At 47.1% G+C, this 25,321-nt stretch overlaps 1 protein-coding gene across 1 annotated transcript in view; it reads left to right on the top strand.

Annotated features, from left to right (window-relative positions):
• CSMD3 (CUB and Sushi multiple domains 3) overlaps positions 1–25,321 on the top strand; it is a 2,682,374-nt gene that overhangs the window by 2,208,956 nt on the left and 448,097 nt on the right. The window contains exon 44 of the mRNA XM_069220640.1: positions 10,868–11,013. Within this exon, the coding sequence (XP_069076741.1) occupies positions 10,868–11,013 (146 nt within the window). The remainder of the gene's footprint in view (positions 1–10,867; positions 11,014–25,321) is intronic.

The raw sequence follows: 25,321 nt of genomic DNA, 5'->3' as shown, positions 1-25,321 counted from the left end.
CACATTGTGATCTCACTCCTGCAGTAGAGACTTCACACTGACAATGGACCAGGCAGAAAGAAGGTGAACAAATATCCCTTTGTGGCCTACCTAAAGAAACAGTGGTGCCAGCAGACCTTTTGATGGAAATGGCCCTTTTTGCAGGGTATTCACCAAACATTTGACCTCTGACCTCTTATTTTTGACTGTGTGCTGCATTTTGTTTTCGCTGGCTTTAGAACTCTGGGTACTTTACCACTGCTGACCAGTGCTAAAGTGCACATGCTGTCTATTTAAATGGTATTGGTGAATGGTTTATCCATGATTGGCATATTTGATTTACCGGTAAGTAATATAGTGCATCAGATGTGCCCAGAGCCTGTAAACCAAATGCTAATATTCTGATTGTGCCACCCACAGGAGTAGCCCTGCAAGCATGTCTCAGACCTGCCACTGCAGAGTCTGTGTGTGCAGTTTTAAACTATCATTTTGACCTGGCAAGTGCACCCACCTGCCGGGCCCAAACTTTCCCTTTCACTACATGTAAGTCACCCCTAATATAGGCCTAAGGCAGCCCCATGGGTGTTGTGCAGTGTATTTAAAAGGTAAGACATGTACTGGTGTGCTTTATATTTCATGATAGTGAAATACTGCTAAATTTGGTTTTCCTTATTGCATTGGAAAGTGTAATTTCCCATTGGAAGCAGATATAGATGTGGAGTTTGGGGTCTCTGAACTCACAATTTAAAAGTACATCTTTTGGTGAAGTTGGTTTTTGAATTGTAGGTTTGAAGATGCCACTTTTTGAAAGTGAGCATTTCCTTGCTTAACCATTCTGTGCCTCTGCCAGTCTATGGAACACAAATCTGCTTCAGGGTAAGAGGGCTGTTTGTGAATTCATTCTAGACAGTCACACAGAGGAAGCTGAGATGTGCCCTGCATATCTTGATGGGCCTTCCTGAGCTAGAGTGGTGGGAGAAGTTGACACTTGGACCTGAAAAGGGCTGTGCCTGTCCTTACAAAAAGCAGTCTCCAACCCCCTGACATGTGCCTGGGTCCAGGGCATGAAATGCAGGGTCTTGTGCACTACAAAGACTTTTCTTTGAAGTTTAGCCTACTTCAAATGCAGGAATGGGTATAATTACTGGACCTTTGACCCCACAAAGTTAAAACGCTTCTGGACTGAGGACATTCTGCCAAGAAGAAGAGATGGATGCTATAGGAGGGACTGCCACGCTGCCTGTTGCTTTGTTGTGTTGGCCTTCTGTTGGCTTCTTCTGTCCTGGGAGTGAAAGGACTGGACTTTGCTCTCTACCTCCTGCTTTCCAAGGTTCTTCAAGGGCTTGAACTGAGTTTTCCTTCTGTTAAGAAGTCACAGGGACATCAAAGACTGTGATTTCCCAGTGCCTGGGCTCCTCTGCTGAGAGTGCTAACTTGCCAAGTAGTGCCAACTTCAGTCCCTGGGCCCTTGGAATTGTAAGCTGGTGATCTGTTGGCAAAAATCCACACACTGAAAATTCAACACAGCGCCTGTCCCACAGCCGGAGAGTCGATTCAGTGCCTGTTTCACCACAGCTCCATCAACATAGCATGTCTGGATTTTCCACTCATCGTCCCTAGGCTTCAATTTCTCATGAACCCTGCACTGCAGTAAGGAATCAAGGCTGCGTGTCCAGAAATCAAAACATCATCTTTCCTACAACAAAAGAATGGATGTATCACCTCCCCTGCCAGTAAGAAACCGGTGCATCATTTTCCCTGCGAAGAAAGAATCGGCTCATCGCCTTCTCTGTGCAGTAAGGAACCAATGCATCACTTTGCTTTTTTGGTGCTCACCTCCCTACGGCCCTCAACGTCTTTGTTTTTGACACATCCCAGGTACTTTGTGCTAAAAAGATACAACAATTGGTTCTTTTAGACTGCGACTCATTTAAACCTTTAAAAAGTGATATCTTTACTTGTTGGATTTTTGTAATTTTGGTCTTGTTTTACTCAGATCAATATTGGCTATTTTTCTAAACTGGTGGAGTACTTTTGTGGGGTCTTCACTGCGTTACTGTTTGTGGATACAAATACTTTACACATTGCCTCTGTGATAAGCCAAACTGTTTCTGTAAAGCCACCAAGGGGGTAAGCAGATGTGTGACTGCCTTACCCTAACTAGAGTGAAGGTCCCTACTTGGACAGGCTGCAAACCACTGCCAACTAAAGATCCCATTTGGAACACTTATGAAGAACCATTATCCCCTTATACTCTAGAGAGCTGATGTGCTTACACAGCAGAGATGGGATGCCACCAAAGATTTTGAGACCTGCTAGCAGTGCATGTTCAATGCCTACAAAAGGAGACTGAAGCAAAGTGGAAGAAAGAAGAACCCGGGCAGACCTTGTGTCCATAATGGGAAATATCAGGAATTGATATAGAGAAAAATAGCCAAAGTGGAAGAAAGAAGAGCCCGGGCAGACCTTGTATCCATAATGGGAAATATCAGGGGTTGATATAGAGAAAAGTAGTGGGTGAATGTTAGACCTAGCATCCTTGCTATGGTTTCCCCTACTGTTAGAAATGGGGTCTTTGGTTGGCAGTTGGGTTACCCCCTGTCCAAGTAAGGACCCTCACTCTAGTCAGGATAAGTCACACACAATCCAAATTATCTTGTGCCCACCCTCTGGTAGCTTGGCACTGAGCAGTCAGGCTTAACTTAAAAGGCAATATGTAAAGTATTTGTACAATAAATCATACTATACCACAATATAACCCCACATAAATACACCACACAGTGTTTAGAAAAATATATAATATTTATCTGGATAAATGCAGGTCTAAACGGTTAAAGATTAAATAAGCAAATGTAGAGATATCACTGAAAGTGATATCAAGTGTCTTAGAGTTGAAATATTACTGTAAAAGCAATAAAAAGTGCCTTAAGTTCTACTAGAAACAACAAGTGTCTCTTGCAGGGCAAAGTACCTGGTTTGCGTGAAAAATCCTCACAAGGGGCGTCAGAGGAGGAGGTGCGTGGAAAACAGTGAGTGTGCGTTGGTTTCGCCCCTTCGCACACGGACTTGCGTCGTTATTTTCTACGCAGGGAAGACGTTGCATTGATTTCTGGCACACGGACTTGGATCCTCTTTGGGTTGCAGGGTTTTCAGACACCCCGGGGACGATGCGTCAAATCCTGGACTTGTGGAGCGAAGTCACAAGGGCTGCGTCAATTCTGGTAGGTAATGCGGGGAATTTTCTAGTGCACGGCAGGCGCTGCTTCGATTCCTCCCAGGAAGTCGGGCAGCGTCATTCTGAGTCGGCTTGCATCGATTCAGTAAGGATGTGCATCAAAGTTCCAGTCACGTCGCTGGCACTGCGTCGATCTTCTATCGTAAAGTCAGGGCTGCGTCATTCTAGTCTCGACGTGCAGTGAATTTTTCACTAGAGCAGGCTGTGTGTCGTTCTTGGCAGGTGGTGCGTCGAAGTTTTGCCGCACAGGGATTTCAGCTGCAGGAGAGAAGCCTTTTTGGTCCTGAGACTTCAGGGAACAGGAGGCAAGCTCCATCCAAGGCCTTGGAGAGCAATTCTGCAGCAAGATAGCAGGGCAACAGCAAGGCAGCAGTCCTCTTCAGAAAGCAGTCAGGTGAGTCCTTTGGGCAGCCAGGCAGTTCTTCTTGTCAGGGTGCAGGTTCTGGTTCAGGTTTCTTCTCCAGGAAGTGGCTGAGGTGGTAGGGCAGAGGCCCTGTTTTTATACCCAAATGTACCTTTGAAGTGGGAGAGACCTCAAAGAGTGGCTTAGAAGTGCACCAGGTCCCCTTTCAGTTAAATCATGTCTGCCATGGTCCCAGTATGGGGTGTGGCAGTCCTTTGTGTGAGAGCAGGCCTTCCACCCTCCCAGCCCAGGAAGACACATTCAAAATGCAGATGTATGCAAGTGAGGCCAAGTATCCTGTGTTTTGGGTGTGTCTGAGTGAATGCAAAAGGAGCTGTCAACTAAACACAGCCAGAATTGGATTGTAAGGCACAGAAAGATTTAACTGCAGAGAAATGCTCACTTTCTAAAAGTGGCATTTCTAAAATAGTAATATTAAATCCAACTTCACCAGTCAGCAGGATTTTGTATTACCATTCTGGCCATACTGAATATGACCTTCCTACTCTTTTCAGATCAGCAGCTACCACTCAAACAATGTATGAGGGCAGCCTAATGTTAGCCTATGAAGGGAGCAGGCCTCACAGTAGTGTAAAAACCAATTTAGGAGTTTTACACTACCAGGACATGTAAACAACACAGGTACATGTCCTGCCTTTTACCTACACAGCACCCTGCCCTAGGAGGTACCTAGGGCATACTTTAGGGGTGACCTATATGTAGAAAAAGGGGAGTTTTAGACTTGGCAAGTACTTTTAAATGGCAAGTCGAATTGGCAGTAAAACTGCACATACAGGCCTTGCAATGGCAGGCCTGAGACAAGGTTAAGGGGCTACTGAAGTGGGTGGCACAATCAGTGCTGAAGGCCCACTAGTAGCCTTTAATCTACAGGCACTGGGCACATATAGTGCACTCTACTAGGGACTTATAAGTAAATTAAATAGCCCAATTGTCTGTGATCCAACGTAACCATGTTTGAAGGGAGAGAGCATATGCACTTTAGCACTGGTTAGCAGTGGTAAAGTGCGTAGAGTCTAAAAACCAGCAAAACACTATCTCAAAAGTTTAGGGAGGCAGGAAAAAAGCTAGGGGTGACTACCCTAAGGCTGTCAGGTCTAACACCTACCTTGTTTGCCTTCTGAGCTCCTGTTTTGCTGACCTTGTTTTTGCTGGCTTTATGACTCTTGGCACTTTACCACTGCTAACAAGTGCTAACCAGTGCTAAAGTGCATGTGCTCTCTGCTTAAAACATGGTAACGCTGGCTTAACTGAAATTGGCATATTTTACTTACTTATAATTTCCTAGTAAAGTGCACGACGTGTTGAGCCTGTAAATTTAAAAGCCAGTAGTGGGCCTGAAGCACTGATTATGCCACCCACATATGTATCCTTTCATTCATGTCTCAGGCCTGCCATAGCAGAGCCTGTGTGAGCAGGTTTAAACTGTCATGTTGACCTGACAATGTAAAACTCTTGCCAGGCCCACACCTTCTTTTTTAATACATATATGTCACACTAAGGTAGACTTTAAACACCCCAAGGGCAAGGTGCAGTGTATTTAAAAAGTAGGACATGTACTTTTAAGTTTTAAATGTTAGTAGTGAAAAGCTCCTAAATTTGTTTTTCATTACTGTAAGGTATGTCTCTCCAATTGGGTAACATTGGAATTGCCTTATTAAATTTTATAAGTGTAATTACCAATGTGGAAAAGATGTGGCCCCCAAGTTTTGTGTCTCTGGAATCACAATTTCTATTCACAATTTATGGTTAAGTCGGATTTTTAAATTAGTAATTCTAAAAATGACACTTTTAGAAAGTTGCCATTTTCTTACTTTAACCACCTGCAGCTTTCTGCCTTTCTCTGAATATACATCTGAGGGGGTGACAGCTGGGTTATTGTGAATTTCCTCCAGGCAGCCACACACAAAGGGAGTTTAGGTGTGATTGATGTACCACCCACAGCCTGATTGGCCATCCCGGGCAGGATGGGAGAAAAAAGCTGACACACCTCAATGGCTGTGTCTTGATACCAGACAAGGGGCTCCATAGCCCCCTGTAGTGAGTCTGGAGCAGGGCAGGAAGGGCAGGGACTCTGTGCACTACAAAGGCCTCTCTTTGAAGTCTTCCCCACTTCAAAGCCACATAACTGGACCTCAGACACCACCAGATCAGTGCTCTTTTGGACCTGTGCATGTTCTGCCAGAAGCAGGACTGCTGTGCTGCTGGCAGGACTGCCACTCTTCTGGACTCTGCTGGACTCCTGCTCTGCTGGGCTGACCTGCTGCCTTCTGCCCTCCTTGTCTGGTAGTGAGAAGGACTGGACCTGAATCTCTACAACCCAGAGCCAGAGTGACTCCACAGGCTTGCTGGCTAGCCTCCTGTTCTTCTAAAGTCTTAGGGACACAAAAGACTTCCAACACACCTGCTGCAGCCCCTGGACCCGTGTTCAACTAGCTTCTGTCCCACAAGAGGTGTCTGTCAAGTCTGGGGCCTTTGGAAGTGTTTTTTGGCTCTTGAAATCAAGCTTTCGGGGTTTTCACAACCGTGAACCGGAGCCATGCCACTCTCATGAAGAATCAGTGCAAGCTGCGCCAAGTTCCTATCTTCACACAGCAAGCACCACCTCTCATGACTACGAGGCTCCAGTCCACTAGTCCCTGACTCTTTACACCTGTGGACCACCACCAGCGATGCTTTCCTTGCTTCCAATGAACTTCTTCCTCGCTAGCGGGACTCTTGGCTCAACTTTTGAGAAGGTAAAACTTCAGCCAGACTTGTCTGGGACTATATCCAACCCATGTTCCATTGTAGTCAGCCTGAAATTTTGGATCTATCTGGGTCTAGCATGACCAGATGTTCTCAGGTGGCATTATATTGCATTTTAATCTTTTAAAAATTATGTCTCAACTTCTACCTACTGGGTTGTTGTCATGTTAGTCTCATTTTACTCACATAAATAAGCTCTATTATTCTAACTAGATGTGGTATTTTTTTGTGTTGTGTGGTGTTTTCACTGTTTTACTGTTTGATGTGTTGCACAAGCACTTTACACATTGCCTCTTACGTTAAGCCTGGCTGCTCTGTGCCAAGCTACCAGAGGGTGAGCACAGGTTAATTTATGGCATGAATCTAATTTACCCTGATAAGGATTGTGTCCAGGTTCCCAAATTCTAAGAGTGAGCATGTAGAGTATGAAATTGTTTGAGCTCCTACATGCAATTCTCAGATACGTTGTCATTCCTGTGAATTATGGACTTTAAAAGTACTCAAATGTTTTATGTAAACAGTTAAGCACTTCTCCTTCTCCATCTCATTTTCATTCTTTTCTCTCTTCACATTTTTTTTACCAAAATGCGCACAGATAAGACTGAGCATATTACTGGATGGCATTAAGTGTTGAGGCTGGGCCACTCACCTGAAAAGCAGGATATCTGCAGGGGCGGTGGTATGCCCCCAACCTCCTGGAACACCTCTCAGCACTTCCTGGTGGACACAGAAACCCCGGCAGGTGTCCCAAAAGTAAAGGGGGAGTGGAAGAGAAAGAGCCAAAACACTGCCACATCTTGCCAGTTCAGCCAGGCACCCTGTATCTTCGGGGCAGGTTGTTGTTGACAGAGTGATAGTAGAGTTAGTGCACTCAACTTCCTTGAAAGTGAATCTCTCTTTCTGATATGGGCACAGGAGCGGGAGAAGAACACCGGGATGCTCCAGCACTTTTCTTGGATAATAATAACTGTTGGCACAATTAATAACACTTCATTACCAAAAAACCCAAACTGAGTACCATAACAATAAGTACTGGGAAACTAGGGCTTGCTACACAGAGATTCACTGTTGCACACTACAACTAGAACTGTGGTTGCACTTATCATGCACAAGAAAGACAAACAAGGACATTAATTATATCAGATATAACTTTCCTGCATGCATAGGTTAAACTAAAAGGAAGAATAACTGTCCAAGAAACACAAATGTCCACTCTGGGTTCAAACAGTTAGGGTGGCACAGTCTGGTTTGGTTTCACTGTGTGTGTTAAAAGCCCTTCAAAAAACACATTGCTCAAACCTGAAACACAGACATGAATGACACAATTTAAATCCAAGAGTTATGCTATTAGAGAAAGAAAAGTCATGTAAATGCTCTTTTAAAAGTGCACTGTCACTTTTTCTAGTATTTGAGCTCAAGCGGATATCCTGAAGCACATTTAGGAAAGTAACTACAATAATAATGTAGAATTTTCAGAAATGCATTTGTCTCTTTAAGATAAGCACTCTGCCAAAATACGAAGTATAAAAAAATACACAAGCTGTTCTAGGAAAACACAGCGCTCAAAGAACAAACTCCATTGAGAGTACTAGTAACTTAGCTGCAGTCTTTTCCGGAGTGCTGGAGGAATGCCTTATGTCAGCTGGTACAGGAACAAAGAAAATAATTGCCTCAAAAGTCCTGAATATGAGGATGACAGCAGGGGCTGGACTGCCAAATCAGGTGCTGAGATCAGGAAGCAAAACAAAGTCAAGCAGGGAGGCATGCTTCTCTCTGCTATTTATAGCCAATCAGGAATGCAGTTGAGTTTCCACGTGTGGATGAGTCACCACACCCAATTAGAAGCACATGTCTACACCTTCTCACATTAGCAAACAAGCAGTGGTAAAACAAGCATTGATAAAAACCAATTGTGTAACACAGCACATTATGTTTACTTAGAAACATGAAGGTTTAACCAAGAACAGAGATATGATTTAACCCTAATCCCTGGGGATGCTGACAGATAATGCAGGAGGCACCTTGGGGATTCCTGACATTAAGAATGCAAATGTCTCAATTCTGGTTTTACTCAATCTATCTGATCACACAGGCACAATGAGTACTCGAGGATTTAGAAGCGCACTCAAGGCTGGCCTTGCAGAAACACCTCTCAGTGAAAGCAGAATAAGCAGATTGCTGGTGTACAGTAAGGCTCTGAACACAAAAGGTGAAATATAAATAGAAAATGAATTTCAGTTTTTATAAGAGCAACACGTTCTCTACCAGAATTTCAACTACAAAAGTATCAATCTGCACAGAATTGACTACCACTATGTATTCCTGGTATTTGTACCTAGGATCGTGTAGATTTAGAAATTATAACTTCACATCTACTACAATGCCAGTCCAAAACTGCCTTTCTGAAGTTACAAAAAAGTGGATCATTCAGGCTGGAAACAGGACCCAACTCTTATTTCAGGACAGAAGAAACTGATTATATTCTTCAAGAGGTTTTGGTATCATCTCTCCCAATCATTTATTTACTGCAGCATCTGTCCATTACAGATCTTTACAGCCAGAGTAGCAACCTCTATGTTCATCATTTTGTGATAACAAAAAAGGCCATTAGTAATCTGGTGGTTTTAAGCACCTATGAATACCAGATTAGGGTGTTTATCACGTATCTGGCCAGCCCGGGTGAAAATGAGGAATTATAAAAGCCACCTGACTATAAGGCAAAAAAGGCTTGCTTTTCCTGTCACTGAATTCCATCCATCTCCCTTGACTACCAGATAGCTTTTCTCCTCAATTAGGGATGATTGAAGGGTTCACCTATAGAGCAGAAAGCCCACTGGACACCATGTATGGTTTCCCAAAAATAAATGGTGTTGGGTGTGTGCCTGTTTTAGAAATGGGTCCTACCACTGGGAGCAAGATAGTCTTTCTACCACCAAAAGAAAGATTACCACCCCTCCCTGTAGACCCAAATGTCAATACTACACCCAAAGGAATCCATATTTCTTCTCTCTTGTCATGTATTTGGGCTATAGACACCCGTGTGGCTGAAAGACTGTTTGGGCTGCAGTGGTTGGAGGTGTGGCCTGATGCCAGGACATACAGCGTTCCTCCCCATCATTTAAAACAAAAAATCCTGAGCTAGGATTAGGCTTTGGGCACACTGCTCAGTTTGCACTATGACATGCTATTATTATTTGGATGGACCCTGTGCAGTCCCCACAAATGTTGGCTTGATTACAAAGAAACCTGCTGTCCTTAGCACTTGTGCAAACTGTGACATTTCCACCGGCACAGAGGAGAAGGCATTAGTGAAACATATAGCTGCAGGTTAAAATCACAGCTGTCTTTCACTAAAGCTGGACCACTAATACTTTGAGGAGGAGGATGCCAGAAGGCTTTGTGGGGCCCCTCTGTGCACTACACCAGTGTTTCTTCCAAGAGGTATTTTGTGTCTGCAACCACATACACAACCATATATGTAAAACAGTGTGATTGCAAAGGCAAAGTCTTACCTCATTTGCATGGAATCACACCCTTATGCAGATGAGGAAACATGTCCTAGTGACTGATCCAGTGAAAATGTATGCTGCCTTCATGGAATATCTACCCCACTGAAAAGGCAGATTGAGGGTAAATACCATAATCTACCCCTAGGACAAGCATGACTGTTAAGTATTTGGGGGAGGGTTGTGGGGCCTGATGCCAGGATAAGCCAGCATTTCCCCATTTTTTTCTATCCCTAGTATCCACTAAACATTCTGTTCCACCATTCCACAGGCAGAGCAGATTGAGGGCAAACTGTCCAGTCTACTCCCAAGGTGGGCAGAAATAGTGATGAGTCCTTAAGGGTGGGGTCATGGCCCAATCTCAGTATAGATTACCCCACCCTTTAAAAACAAAAAGTCTACACCTGGTGCCTAAAAGCTTTCCACACCCTACAAAAGACTTAGTGGAGCCCTGCTTAGGCATCTTTGTCCTGTGGCAATCCCCAAGCAGGAAACTACTTGGAAGAGGTAACATTTCAAGGAGGAGCTCCTCCTTCATTGTGGTTGGTATACAGGTGCATGAGCAATGCCAAAGAGCATCAATCACATTAAAAGCAGCCAGAGTCTAAATGCTATGGTTGATTTGCTTTCAGTTTTACAATCTGTAACTTCAGGGTACATGAAGGACTGCATGTAAAAGCTAACTAAAAAATGAGGAATGAGGGAACCTCTTCATTACAGCTCAAGTACATTTTCATATTTTAGTTGGAGGATGTGATGTTCAAGTCTCTGTACTGGAGAGGCAGTGTAGAAGAAGGCCACATTATTTACTTTGCAATAAAGGGGTTATATTGTCCTGACTTCAGTGCATTCAATACTTTGTCCTAAGAAGTTCAGGGGATTTAATTAGAAAGTTTGTTTTTCATGTATAGAATTTCCATAGCTACAGTAAATTCAGATATAAATGGCACTTTTTCATTGTCTTGTTTTATCTTCCAGGGATGGACCAGATCAGAGTTCACCACAGATTGGACAGTTCAGCGGTAACACAGCACTAGAGTCAGTCTACAGCACATCTAACCAAGTTCTGATTAAATTCCACAGTGACTTCACAACAAGTGGCTTCTTTGTTCTCAGTTATCATGGTATGTGCAATCAGCAGTTCATCTTAAAGAAAAATTACACAGTGAGAACAAGTTTAGTTAAAAAGGCTCCAACAGTGTAACATCGAAATACAGTACATGGCTGAAGTAGTACTTTGAAATAAAATCTAGAAAAATATTGATTAGTTTAAGGTTATGTTTAATTGTTTCTGTCAACTTACTTAACATATTTGTATGAAGAATAGCGCACATTGCTAAATGTATAATATACAATATGGGACTCAAAATGTTTTATAATAACCTAAAAGGCTGCCAACTAAGTTATTGTAAAGGGGTGTAATTGTGTCAAAATATTATATGTTACTGAAATGTATAAAGCACTGCAACTGATATATTAAGATGTACATATTAACAATCACTTTTTAAACTGGTAAGAGATAGACTGATTTGAGGCAATCAACATTGTGTATGATCGATAACGCATGAGGCTTAAATCGGCTAGTGTGACATGAACTTCCTATATTTTCTCTGTTATGAACAGATTGTCTTTGAAGATTGAACCAACATTGGACTTAGGGGGTCATTCTGACCCTGGCGGTAATTACCGCCATGGCGGAGGTCGGCGGTAGCACCGCCAACAGGCTGGCGGTGCACCGCTGGGCATTCTGACCGCGGCGGTTCAGCCGCGGCCAGAAACGGAAAGTCGGCGGTGTCCCGCGGACTTTCCGCTGCCCTTGAGAATCCTCCATGGCGGCGGAGCGCGCTCCGCCGCCATGGGGATTCTGACACCCCCTACCGCCATCCAGTTCCTGGCGGTTCTCCCGCCGGGAACAGGATGGCGGTAGGGGGTGCCGCGGGGCCCCTGGGGGCCCCTGCAGTGCCCATGCCAATGGCATGGGCACTGCAGGGGCCCCCGTAAGAGGGCCCCAAAAAGAATTTCAGTGTCTGCCTAGCAGACACTGAAATTCGCGACGGGTGCAACTGCACCCGTCGCACCTTCCCACACCGCCGGCTCAATTCTGAGCCGGCGTCCTCGTGGGAAGGGTGTTTCCCGCTGGGCTGGCGGGTGGACTTTCGGCGGTCGCTCGCCAGCCCAGTGGGAAAGCCAGAATGACCGCCGCGGTCTTTCGGCGGGAACCGCGTGGCGGGTGGCGACCGCCGTCCGCCGCGGTCAGAATGACCCCTTTAATGTCATGTGAGCCCTTTTTAAAAGTCCTGGGACTGTTTCTTCTTCTAAAAGTTCTATACCAATTTCATGTGAACAATTCTGGCACCTATTTGGTGTAAAATGTGTGATCAGCCATTTTTATGATAGTGTGTCCCCATACATATTAGGAAAGACATAGAGATACAATATCCCTAAATAAAAGAGGTAGATCTGCCCTCTCACCTGATGTGGCACACAGCTAGTGCTGATCCCCATCCTGCATCTTTAAGGGAGCCTGCTGCAATGCCACAATGAGGCATGCAGTTACATTGTGCACCTCATGAGGGGTGGTCGTTGACCTTGCTCCAAATGTAGCTAATGCATGTTTTGCACTGAGACTATGTCTGGGGCCCCAATACTATTCTTTTTGCAGGGACACCTTGAATGTGGTGATGAAAACTCCCATGAGCAGATGTAATCAATGGTCATACTCACCCTCTTTGGGGAATTAATTATCCCATGACATGGTAGATGGTAACACTTTCATATAGACACAGAGGAGTTCAGTACTCTGTGGTTCCATTCTGTTTTGTCAACAGTAGGTGTACTAACTGCTAGATTTAAACCATAATCTGCAGAAAGCACTGATAATCAGGCACACAACCCTGTTTTTTGCTGGATATGCTAAATGGTTGAGCGACCCATACAAACACAGTCTGTACACTTGATCTGTAATACATCCTCAGAACAGCAAGCCCATTACAGGCACCTGTTTAGTCCAGCCATTGTGTAAAAATAACTCTGGATCTGAATCATAAAATATTTTGCTGCTGTAAGCTTCACGAACAGGTGTGGAACTCAGGATATCAAACTACTCTAACCCTGATTACCAGAAGTAAATATGTGTGTAATTCAGGACCCTAATTGCCACTTATGACTGAGGAATATCTGGCAGTATTAAGGTTTTGCTGTTTCAATGACAAGGAAAACATACTTCCACAGTTGAGAAACAGAGGCGTGACCATATGTGAAAGTTGTGATTATCCACAAGGCCATTAATTTTTGAATATATACAAAAAACTCAAATTGCTTATCACACCCAGTTAGGTTCAGGGAATTTCATTTGCATGTGCTTAAGCTTTCATAGGGAATTTTATAGCACAACTCTAGCTATTAAGCAGTGGAGCATTATAGATAAGCGGAGTACTAAAGGGCATTCAGAGGGGAGTATGAGAAGCAATATTTCATATAGTTGAGGTACAACTTGCACATATGTTCATATGAAGAAGACGAACTGTTTGAGGTCGAGAGTCTTCATTAAAGATTGGTTGGGGCATGCATGCCAGACTTTGATGTGGAAGGTTTTCCAGATTCCAAGGGCAAAGCGGGATAAAACCCAGTGCCTTTTCTTACTGCATGCTCTTCTCTACTGCCTGACAATCTTGCTGGTACATGTAAGGATGCTACAATCATAGTGCTAGAAAAGACAGAATAATTGTGCAATTTGGTTGTCAAAAGCCCCCTAAATATCCATTTTTAGGAGTTCTCGTGGAAGAGACTTTCCCTATGTAAGATATTTTTCATGTTAAGTAAAAAGTATGTGCTGCCATCCTTGGGATTAGGGATGCGCAGGGAGCTCTGCTCCTCTGGAGGAGCTAAAGGTGTTTGCCGAACTCAGTGCTCTGCTTGGAGCTGCTTGGAGCTTGGAGTTAGTCTTACATTTCTGTTAGTCCCACCAGCAGAGCGGAGCTCACCCAGTGCGTACTGCAGCCCAGTTATGAGCTGCACAGCACAAGGGCAGATAGTCTGCACTTGCTGTGTGCAGCCCATAACTGGGCTGTAGCGCGCACAGGAGCAGAGGCCAGAAGGAGCCAGCCACTGCAGACTCATCGCCGTCAGACAACGAAGAGAGGAGGACCCCCGGGAAGACCCAGGTAAGTCCTTGTCTCTTTTTCATTGTTTTTGCACAGTGGTGCACAAACAAGGATTGAAATGACAGCTTTTGCTGCCTATGACCCTGGCCTGAGTTCAGGCCAGGGCCGTAGGCAATAAAAGCTGCAGTTTCAGGCCTCTTGTGCACCGACCTGCCCACGTGTGCACTGTACATGGTAATGGCTGGTGCACAAGAGGCCTGAAATGACAGCTTTCACTGCCTACAGCCCTCTCCTGAATGTGCATGTTCTCTGAAGCACTAAGCAGAGTCGGACCTGGCTGACCAGGCCTGACCCTGCTTAGCGCTTCCAAGATTTGGCGCATTCAGGACTCCGCTGGTCATAGAACTCCGCCTTCATGGAATTCCACTGAGTTTCTTTAAACTCCCCGGAATTCTGCAGTGTCTGACTCTGTGAACTTCGCCAAGGCCTACTTGGGACCTGGAGTGCAAACTGATTTAAAGTTGTGAACAGTCATTCTGTGTTTGACTGAGAAAGGTTTTTTAATATACTTGAGCCCTGGTGTTATAAAAGCTGTAAGATCTTATGAGACTTAGTCCAGCATAATCTGGTAGTATGCTGAAGTCATATCTGGTGTGGCTACCAACTCTTGAATGTTTGGGAGTGGAAATTTGTCTATGACACCATTTCGATTCAGTGCTATTAAATCCACACAAAGTCTAATGTCCCCATTCTGTTTCCTTGCCACGACCATTGATATAAACCACTCTGTGGCCTCTATTGACTCTATCACCCCCAAATCAATTAGTGTTTGCAACTCACATCTCACTTTTCCTTGTACACTTAAAGGCATACATCTCAATATGGCTACCACAGGTCCAGCATTTTTATTCAACCTGATACGATGTTCATACCCTTTCAGAAAAACAAGTTTTTCCTGAAATAACTTAAGAAAATTCCTCAATAAACTTTATCGGTTGACTTTGGATGTCTTGTACAATCACTTGTGGTACAGCATTTGGATCAAGCTTGACCCCTAGTTGTTTTGATGAAACCAACCAATTATTTTGTCACCTTTGTTGGCAACATAAATGTTTTAATTACACTTACGTCCTCTGAATTCTATTACTCCGTTGAACCACTCTGCCATTTCAACCGGTGAATTACCATAGCCACTTGGATGAACATCCAACTCTGTAAGTAATTCTTTAATTACAAAACACTCCTGAAACACCGTTTTTGAGATTATAGTAAGGTGAGAGCATTAGTCAAATTTCATCTTAAGCTCAACTTTGTTAATCTTAACCAATGCAGAGGGGTGTTCATGAGCTGTGTTTTTGCAACTCTGGTTAGAATCTACAGAATAATTTATCGGAAGCACTATGGTGGTCATTACAACCCCAGCGGACGGTGTTAAAGTGGCGGTAAGTCCGCCAACAGGCCGGCGGTAAAAAAAATTGAATTACGACCGTGGCGGAAACCGCCAACAAAGACAGCCACTTTAACACTCTGACCGCGACAGCGGGACAAACAAACAGCGCGGCGGTCACCGCCAACAGACAGACGGGAGACAAAGTACCACCCACTGTATCACAACCTACCAATCCGCCACCTTTTCCGGGGCGGATTCACCGCTGACAAAAACACGGCGGAAACAGGACTTCGAAGGGAAAACGCTCACCTCTACACACCCCATGAGGAACTCGGACGCCATGGAACCAGAGCTGCAGATCCTGCCAGCCCTTATCTTCTTGCTCCTCTACCAGGAGCACAAATGCCCGCGGTGAGGACAGCGGTGAGTACTGCACCTACGACACAGGGGAGGGAAAAAACAGGGACACACACACGCAACACTCAACAACCCCACCCTCACCCACTACAACACACACACCAATGCAGCATGATACATTACAGTTACACCCCCCCAATCCGCCCGGAAGAATGCAAAGACAAAAGGAAATGAGTGTAACCATTGTAATATATTAAAATCAAGTACGCAAAAAAAAATATATACACTATAAACAACATATACACCAAGCTTAGTAGTCCAGGCAGTGCTCCAATGAAGTCCGTGGAACACTGGGCCCACATGGTATGGGCGAGGCCCACACAAGATCCCCAACCATGACGGAGAGAACACTGCAGGGGCATCAGAGAGCAAGAAAACAGGCACCTCAGGGGGAATGAAAGGGTGGGCACCTCAGCCGGTTGAGTGCACGACACCAAATCCACGAGAGGGCCACATGCCCACTGTTCCATCCTGGGGAGTGCAAAGCCACAGTCTCTCAAGTCTCTCCAGTGGGTGGGTTGCCCACTGTTCCATCCTGGGGAGTGCAAAGCCACAGTCTCTCAAGTCTCTACAGTGGGTGGGTTGCCCACTGTTCCATCCTGGGGAGTGCAAAGCCACAGTCTCTCAAGTCTATACAGTGGGTGGGTTGCCCACTGTTCCATCCTGGGGAGTGCAAAGCCACAGTCTCTCAAGTGGATAACAGTCTCCACTGGTTCTGGAGGGGGCATTGTGCCCAGAGTGCTACATCCTGCAAAGGACAGAGGTAGTGGATGACAATCTCCACTGGTTCTGGGGGGCATTGTGCCCAGAGTGCTTCATCCTGCTAAGGACAGAGGTAGTGGATGACAGTCTCCACTGCTTCTGGAGGGGGCATGGTGCCCAGAGTGCTTCATCCTGCTTGTGACGGACTCAGTTGCGTTAGTGCCCTTGGCACTCATAGGCCAGCGGTGCTTGAGACGGCGATGCCCTGTTCAGCGGTGCTTGAGGCAGCGGTGCCCTGTTCAGTGATGCTTGTCGCGGCGGGGCCCTGTTCAGCGGTGCTTGAGGCGGCGGTGTCCTTAGCAGCGATGCTTGAGGCGGCGGTGCCCTGTTCATCGGTGCTTTTAGCGGCAGTGCCCTGTTCAGCGGTGCTTGAGGCGGCGGTGTCCTTGGCAGCGGTGCTTGAGGCGGCGGTGCCCTGTTCAGCGGTGCTTGTAGCGGCGGTGCCCTGTTCAGCTGTGCTTGAGGCGGCGGTGCCCTGTTCAGCTGTGCTTGAGGCGGCGGTGTCCTTGGCAGCAGTGCTTGAGGTGGTGGTGCCCTGTTCAGCGGTGCTTGAGGCGGCGGTGCCCTGTTCAGCGGTGCTTGAGGCGGCGGTGCCCTGTTCAGCAGTGCTTGTGGTGGCGGGCTCCTTTGCAGTGACTCAGCTGCTGGCGGTCCTCTCTAGCCCAGCGGGGCTTGTGCTGGCGGTCCTCTCTAGCCCAGCGGGGCTTGTGCTGGCGGTCCTCTCTAGCCCAGCCGGGCTTGTGCTGGCGGTCCTCTCTAGGCCAGCGGGGCCTCTCTAGCCCAGCGGGGCTTGTGCTGGCGGTGGCCCCCTGGGCAGCAGGGGAGGTAATGGTGGTGGCCTCTTCAGCAGCAGGGCAGGTGCTGGCAGTGGCCTCTTGGGCAGCAGGGCAGGTACTGGCGGTGGCCTCTTGGGCAGCAGGGCAGGTGCTGACGGTGGCCTCTAGGGCAGCAGGGCAGGTGCTGACGGTGGCCTCTAGGGCAGCAGGGCAGGTGCTGGCGGCGGCCTCTTGAGCAGCAGGGCAGGTGCTGGTAGTGGCCTCCTGGGCAGCGGGGATGATGGCGGTCTTCTCCGTAGTGCTGCTCTTCCCAGACTTGCCGGGTTTCTTATGGCCCTTCCCCACCTTACCTTTAATCACGAATATAAGAGATGATGGGGTCATTGTTGATTGGCTTTCATTTGCCACTGATGAATGTCTTCCATTATCAAATAAAAAGAACAAACAGGGCTTCCTACATCCTCCTGCCCCTTGGTTTTCAGAAACCCTTAAAATAGAAAAAACTAAATGCAAGAACTTGGAAAGGAAATGGCGAAAAAACTATGACCCAGACAGAAAAGCTACTTACAAACTAGCCCTTCTTAATTATCACCGATTATGTAAGATCGCGCGCGCCAAACACGCCACCGAGATTATTCTACAATCCCAGAATTGCCCCAAAGTGCTGTTTGAAGTAGTTCAGGAACTCTCTGGTGGCTCTCGCCTATCTAAGCCCCCTGACTTTGACTCCAAGAAATGTAATGATTTGGCGACCTTCTTTGTGGATAAAATTGACAAAATGTATGCTGAATTCCACAATGACTCAAATCATGCCAGTATTATCACTAAATCCCAATCTACTCACTCTTTACCTTTTCCTATCATTCAAGAAACAACCCAAGTCAATCATTCTAACTTACTCAATGAATGGCTCCCTATGGATACTGCCTCTTTCTCTAATATTCTCACAAGCATTAAAACTGGTTCCCCGCAAGATCCTATCCCCATCTCGGTACTTCAAAAGCTTGACCCCTCCATACTTCTCTTCATTATGCAGTTTCTTAACTTGTCATTTACCGAAGCTTATGTGCCGGCATCATGGAAGCATGCAATGGTTCTTCCTTTACTTAAGAAAACTAACTCTGATCCTGAAATTTTCTCTAACTTTCGCCCAATTTCTCTTTTGCCTGTTTTTTCCAAAATTTTGGAAAAACATGTTAATTTTCAATTATCCCAGTTTGTAGAAACCAATAACATCCTCCACCCTTCCCAATCTGGTTTTCGTGTTGGCTACTCAACTGAGGCGACCTTACTGGGTGTGACTGAAAATATCCGCCAACAAATTGACAAAGGAGAAACTGTAGCTCTTATCCTATTGGATTTAAGCGCAGCTTTTGACACTGTATCTCTCTCATCTCTCCTAAAAACTCTTAATACTAAGGGCATTGGCGGCAAAGCCCTTCTGTGGTTATCCAGTTTTTTATCTAATAGGACTTTTCAGGTTTTCTCTCATATAGCTTCCTCTTTGACTCATGCATCCCCTTATGGAGTTCCCCAGGGCTCCATTCTCAGTCCACTACTCTTTAATATATATGTCAGTCCTTTGGCGAGCATAGCAGAACAAGCTGGTTTAACTATTTTTTCTTATGCCGATGACACTCAACTTATTTTTTCACTCTCTTCTAAAGAAACCGCTAACCCTCCCTCTTTGCAAATGGGACTATCTAAGATAGCCAATTGGATGCATTTTAATAAACTCAAACTTAATGGAGGTAAGACAGAACTCCTCATTTTTGGAAATAAAAAATCTCTTTGGGGCCCCCAACATTGGCCCTCTGAGTTGGGTGCCCCCCCTATGCCTTCCCTCTCTGCACGTAACCTAGGCATCATAATTGATGATCAGTTGAATATGAAAAAACAGGTGACCAAAGTAGCTTCTACCTGTTTCGCTATCTTGAAGTGGCTTCGCAAAATTCTCTGGATGCTTCCTATGGCTGCCCAGAGAACTGTGATCCAAGCGCTAGTTATTTCTAGACTGGATTACGGAAACGTGCTCTATTTGGGTGCGAATAAAGAAGCGCTACATAAACTGCAAGTTGTTCAGAACTCGGCGGCCAGGCTTCTTTGCCAACTTCCCAGAATCACTCCTACTTCTGGTGCACTTCGTGAACTTCATTGGCTAAGAATTGAGAATCGTATCAAATTTAAAGCCCTATGCTACATGCATAAAATTAATACGGGCCTAGCTCCTAGCTACCTTAATATCCTGGTCCAACAATACCGGCCCTCTCGTTTACTTCGATCCTCTAATCAACTAAAATTCCAGGTGCCCAAATTCATACGTGCCAAAATGGGGGGACGCTCTTTTGCTTTCCTAGCTCCCTCTCTCTGGAATTCTCTTCCCTCTTACTTGCGTCATGAAAGGGTGTTCATTAGATTTCGCAAAGAGCTTAAGACATGGCTCTTTAACCAGTAATTGCCTAAGTTGCTCGCCTGAGCCTGCCTTTGTCTTGCATTGTCTTTAGCGCCGGGAAACCTTCGGGTAGCTGTGCGCTATATAAAATCAATAAATAAATAAATAATAATAATAAGGTGTTGCAGCTTACTCCACACTCCCATCGGGACCCCTGGGAGCGGATTTGGTGGCTTGAGTCTTCCCCCTCTACCGCTGGGCACTGGCCAACTTTTGATGTTTGACAGGTGGGGGACTGTCCGTGCTGTGGCTCCGTGCCACACTGGCTGCCCTGGTGGCCAGTGCACTCCAGATTCCGGTGACTACAGGCACCATTGGTCCTGGAGATGTTGTGGCTGAGGTGCTGTGTTGGGACCTGGAGAGTCGGGCCCTTGGAGACAGATGGGGTGGGGGAGGAGTGGGAAAGAGGTCAAGGTTGGACAGGAAACGTTTTTGGGAGACACTGGGATGGGTAGCTGGAGGGGCTTTGGGAGTGGAGGAAGAGGTTGTGGTTGTAGGAGGTGTTCGTTTGGTGACTTTGGGTGAAGGTGCATGCGCTGGAGGCTGTCGTGAGGTGGATGGCTGTTGGGTGGGTGTGTGCCTGCGTTTGTGTATCTTGGGAGGTGGCGTCAGAGACACACTGGGGGAGGACACAGGGGATGTGTGAATGGTAGTGGGGGAGGTGACTGCACGTGAGCGGGGGGTGGTGGTGTGTGTGCTGGTGATGGCAGTAGTGGCTGTAGATCTAGTGCATGCAGGTGTGAGTGGAGATGAGACTGGGAGGGAGGAGGGAGACGTGGAGGAGGGGGAAACAGTGGAGGCAGTGGATGTTGGTGTGTCTGCATGTGTATGATGCTTGCGTGAGTGCTTGTGGGATGTGTGGTGCTTATGTTTGCCAGAGCTTCCCTTGTGTGTTGAGGTGTGTGCATGCTGGTCTGATGGTGTGCTTGGGATAGGCCGGGGTCCAGGGGATTGGGGATTGGGTCTGGGTGGAGGAAGTTGGAGGGGGGGAGGCAAAAGACGGGGACAATGGCTGCCATCAGTGCTGAGGCCAGAGTCTGAAAAGCTCGCTGAAGGGCCACCTAACCAGAATGAATGCCCTCCAGGAATGCATTGGTTTGTTGCAACTGCCTTTCTACACCCTGGATGGCATTCAAAATGGTAGACTGCCCAACAGTGAGGGACCTGAGGAGGTCAATGGCCTCCTCACTGAGGGCAGCAGGGGTGACTGGGGCAGGGCCTGAGGTGCCTGGGGCGAAGGTGATGCCCACCCTCCTGGTGAGTGGGCATGGGGCAAAGGCTGAGGGGCTGCTGGGAGGGCGTTGCTGGTAGGGGGGGTGGCGGCTGTACCTGTAGATGCGGGGGGCACAGATGTTGCCACCACCACATGGGAGCTCCCATCAGAGGATGAGTCTGTGTCACTGGTCCCAGCTCCTGTCCCCGCCGTGGAGCTCCCCTCGCCTTCTGTCCCACTGGTGAACTTCGAGTCCGTAGTGTCGCGCTCCAGGGCCATGTGGGATGCAGCCCCCTCGTGCTCTGGTGCCACTGCTCCTCCGCCTGATGATGCTAATGCACACAAGAGCAGGGAGACCACAAAAAGGGGGGGGGCGACAGAAGAAAGACATGTTGAGTGCATGCAATACCGTTACCGTTGGCGGACACGACAGACACAGAAGCCCCCTGCACTACACCGCACTCTTGGGCTCCACTGTTCAATCCCTGGGACATGGCCTACAAGGCTATGGATGACATCTGCACACATGGATGACACAGGGGCATGACTAGGTGTACTTGGCACTCTACAGAGTTGGGGTGGGGTGCCACGTGGCCTGCCTTACGGTGGGACCTTGCCTACTAAACTCGCCCTGGCCTAGGGAAACCCACAGCCCACCTCCCCCACCCAGACACCTCCACTGCGCACAAAATCAGCAGGATGAGATTGTACTCACCCCCTTGTGACTGCTGTGATGCCCTCAATCGCCCATCCAACTCCGGATACGCCACCACCAGGATCCAGAACATCAGGGGGGTCATGGTGCGACGGGCACCCCTCCCACTTTGGGAGGCCACCCCCAGCTGAGCCTCCACCGTCTTCTTGCACCAGCGGCGAATGTCCTCCCATCTTTTACGGCAGTGGGTGCTCAGTCTGTGGTAGACCCCCAGGGTCCGGACGTCTTTGGCGATGGCACGCCAAATAGCTTTTTTCTGGTGGGCACTGACCTACATGAATTGTATGGGGGAAGAGAAATTGTATTACCAACTGCACCGTCACAGTCATTGGCCCCCATCCCTACCCTTGCCATGTGGCACATGCATTAATCGTCGTTTCATGCACGCCTCATTCTCCCCCCCCATCTTTCATCCACCCCACTCCACACAGGCATAGCCCATGCTCCTAGTGTACTTACCTGTTTGTCTGGAGGACCGTACAGTAGCGTGTACGGGGGGGGGACCCCATCCACGTGTTTCTCAAACTCCTCCGATGTGAAGGCAGGGGCCCTTTCCCCAGACACTCGAGCCATTGTCTCTTCCAGACCGAGGTTACAGCAGCACTTGCAGTGTAGGTCCTCTCCTGTCGAAGATCAGGTATCGAGTGATTGAACAGATAGAAAATGGTGCCCAGGGTGGAATTGATGGTTCTGAATTCCTCCCTGAAGCCCAAATACTGTTCCTCCTGCAGGCGCTGGGTCTCCTGAAACTTGGCCAGTATCGTTGCCATCGTCTCCTGGGAGTGGTGGTAGGCTCCCATGATGGAGGAGAGGGCCTCGTGGAGAGTGGGTTCCCTTGGCATGTCCTCCCCCTGTTGCACTGCAGCCCTTCCAGTTCCCCTGTGTTCCTGGGCCTCCGTCCCCTGGGCCGTGTGCCCACTACCACTGCCCCCAGGTCCCTGTTGTTGTTGGGGTGGTGGGTTAGCCTGGGTTCCCTGTAGTGGTGGACACACTGCTGCTTGACGTGTCCTGGGGACAGAGGTATGGGCCCGCTGGGTGGGTGCTGTGCTGCTGTTTCCAGAGGGAGGAAGCTCTGTAGTCGCCTGTGACTGGGTGAGGGGAACCGACTGTCCAGAGGTCCCCGATGGGCCGGGCTGGTCATCTAGATCCAGTTGGACAGAGGTGCTGTCATCACTGTGGGCCTCTTCTGTTGGTGGTGTGGACATGTGTGGACTCTCCTGTCCGGTGACGTTGGGTAGGGGTCCTGCAGGGGTATAAAAGGATGTTTATTACATCTGTGTGTGGCATGGTGTGCAATGGGTGGGTGACTGTGTACCCCAGTGCTTGCATTCCTGTGTGGGACCTTGTGTGATGATGGTTTAGGGGGGTGTATGGGTATGTGCAGTGGGCATGCTTTGGTGATGGGTGTCCATGCTTTTTTGTTGCATGTAGGGCTTGGTGTTGGGATGGGTGGTTTGTGATATTGGGACATTTGTGAAGAGTAGGAGTGATGGGGGTGAGGGTGGGGGTATGTGATGGCATGCAGGTAGGGTGGGGGATGTAATAGTTAAGATTTGACTTACCAGAGTCCATTCCTCCATCTACTCCTGCGAGGCCCTCAGGAGGCAGAATCGCCAACACCTGCTCCTCCCATGTTGTTAGTTGTGGGGGGGGAGGTGGGGGTCTGCTGCCAGTCCGCTGAACTGCAAGGTGGTGTCTTGAGACCACGGAACGCACCTTCCCCCGTAGGTCGTTCCACCTCTTCCTGATGTCAATCCCGATTTCTTGGGTGCTGTCCCACTGCGTTGACCCTGTCCACTATTCTTTGCCATAGCTCCATCTTCCTAGCTATGGAGGTGTGCTGCACCTGTGATCCAAATAGCTGTGGCTCTACCCGGATGATTTCCTCCACCATGACCCTTAGCTCCTCCTCCGAGAACCTGGGGTGTCTTTGCCGTGCCATGGGGTGGTGTGGGTGGTGTGTGTGGTGATAAGTGTGCAGATATGTAGTGGTGTGTTGTGTGAGGTGCGTGGAAGTTCTGTTGGTGATGGTATTTTGTGCGTGTGGATGCTTGGTAGTAGTTTGTGGTGTCTCTCTCTGGCCTTCTCTCTGTAATTGTGGTCATAGGGGTTTGTGGGTGATTGTTTTATATTGTAGTGAGTGTGTGGGAGTGGTGTGTGCATGGTTTTCAGGTGTGTGTATTTGTAATTGTCCAATGTGGCTGTGTTTTGTAAGAGTGTGTGTATTTTGAGCGTGGCAGTGTGTACCACCAATGGAATACCGCGGTTGAAAGACCGCTGCGTGGATTCGTGTGTCGTGATAGTGTGGGCGTATTTCTGTTGGCATGACGGTGGAGGTTTTGTTTAGGCCAGTTTATCACTGACCTTTGGTGTGGCGGACTTCTGTGGGTGTCTGAATTTTGGCAGATTCCGTGCTGTGGGTCATAATAGCTGTGGCGGAATTCCACGGCCGCGGCGGTGTGTTGGCGGTCTTCTGCACGGCGGTAAGTGGCTTTTACCGCCAATGTTGTAATGACCACCTATGTGTCTTACTTTGTGAACTGTTTTCTCTTTGTTACTCTTTTTTACCTTGCTTCTACAGCATTTCCCAAAATATCCCTTTTTCTCACATACATGACCTGTTGCTTTTATTGCTGGATATTTGTTATCATTGACTCTATGACCTTGTCTTCCACACCTGAAACCCACTTGAATGTATTTTTCTCAGTTACATCCATTTTTCCCACACTTTTACAGATTAATTTTTTGATTTTTCCACATACTCCTCCTTGGTTTTGTCTAATTCTTTTTGACATTTCAACATGTGTTCAACACATTTAGCTATAACTTCTTTTAATGGTGGTTCATCTTTGAGCCATAGTTTCTCTCTAATTTCGTTGCCGCTACATCTCAAGGCCAGCTGGTCCCTAATTCTTTCATCTGTTGCACCCCCAAATTTGCACATTGCGGCAAGTTTCCATAGTCTGGTTACACAGTACTCAAGCGTCTCTGTGTCCCCTCGTACTCTCATACCAAAATGATAATGCTTCATTATTGTACTGATGCAAGGAAGATAATGCCTGTCTAGCTTTTCCATGCTTATTTCATGCTTGTTCATGTTTCTTTTTCTTCCACGCTCAAATTGGGTAGATTCTCAAAAATCTCTTGGCCTTCCACACCCAAACAGTGTAGTAATAGACAGTATTTTCATTCTGCACTCAGGTCAGTCCTGCAAATTCATGTGTAGTTCACAAGGATTTTTTTCCACTTGCTACATTTGATAAGAGGTTGTTTTCCGCTACTCAATATAAATGATAGAGCAGGTACAGTCTGCATCTTTTGCCCGTTACTTTCTTAACCAATCCAAGAATTAACAGAGCCTCAGTCCCTTTCTACTATCACCGCAATATATCTATTTCTCAATGGAGGTCTTAAAGTGTGCCTGTCACTGCAATATTAGGTTTCACAAAGCAGGCTCATCTATCCCTAAGGTGCACTTTCTCTTTATTACTTCAAAGCCTATCAGGACTTTAAAATCCTTCTTTAAGGTGTGTTTATCACCGCAATACTGTGTATAGCAATGAAGGCTTTAAGGTCTGCCTGTCCTCTTTATTACTTCAGTGCC

Source organism: Pleurodeles waltl, chromosome 2_2, assembly GCF_031143425.1.
Source record: "Pleurodeles waltl isolate 20211129_DDA chromosome 2_2, aPleWal1.hap1.20221129, whole genome shotgun sequence".
Classification (NCBI taxonomy): domain Eukaryota; kingdom Metazoa; phylum Chordata; class Amphibia; order Caudata; family Salamandridae; genus Pleurodeles; species Pleurodeles waltl.
The sequence above is the reverse complement of the archived record's forward strand: the minus strand, read 5'-3'. Positions and strand labels throughout refer to the sequence as shown.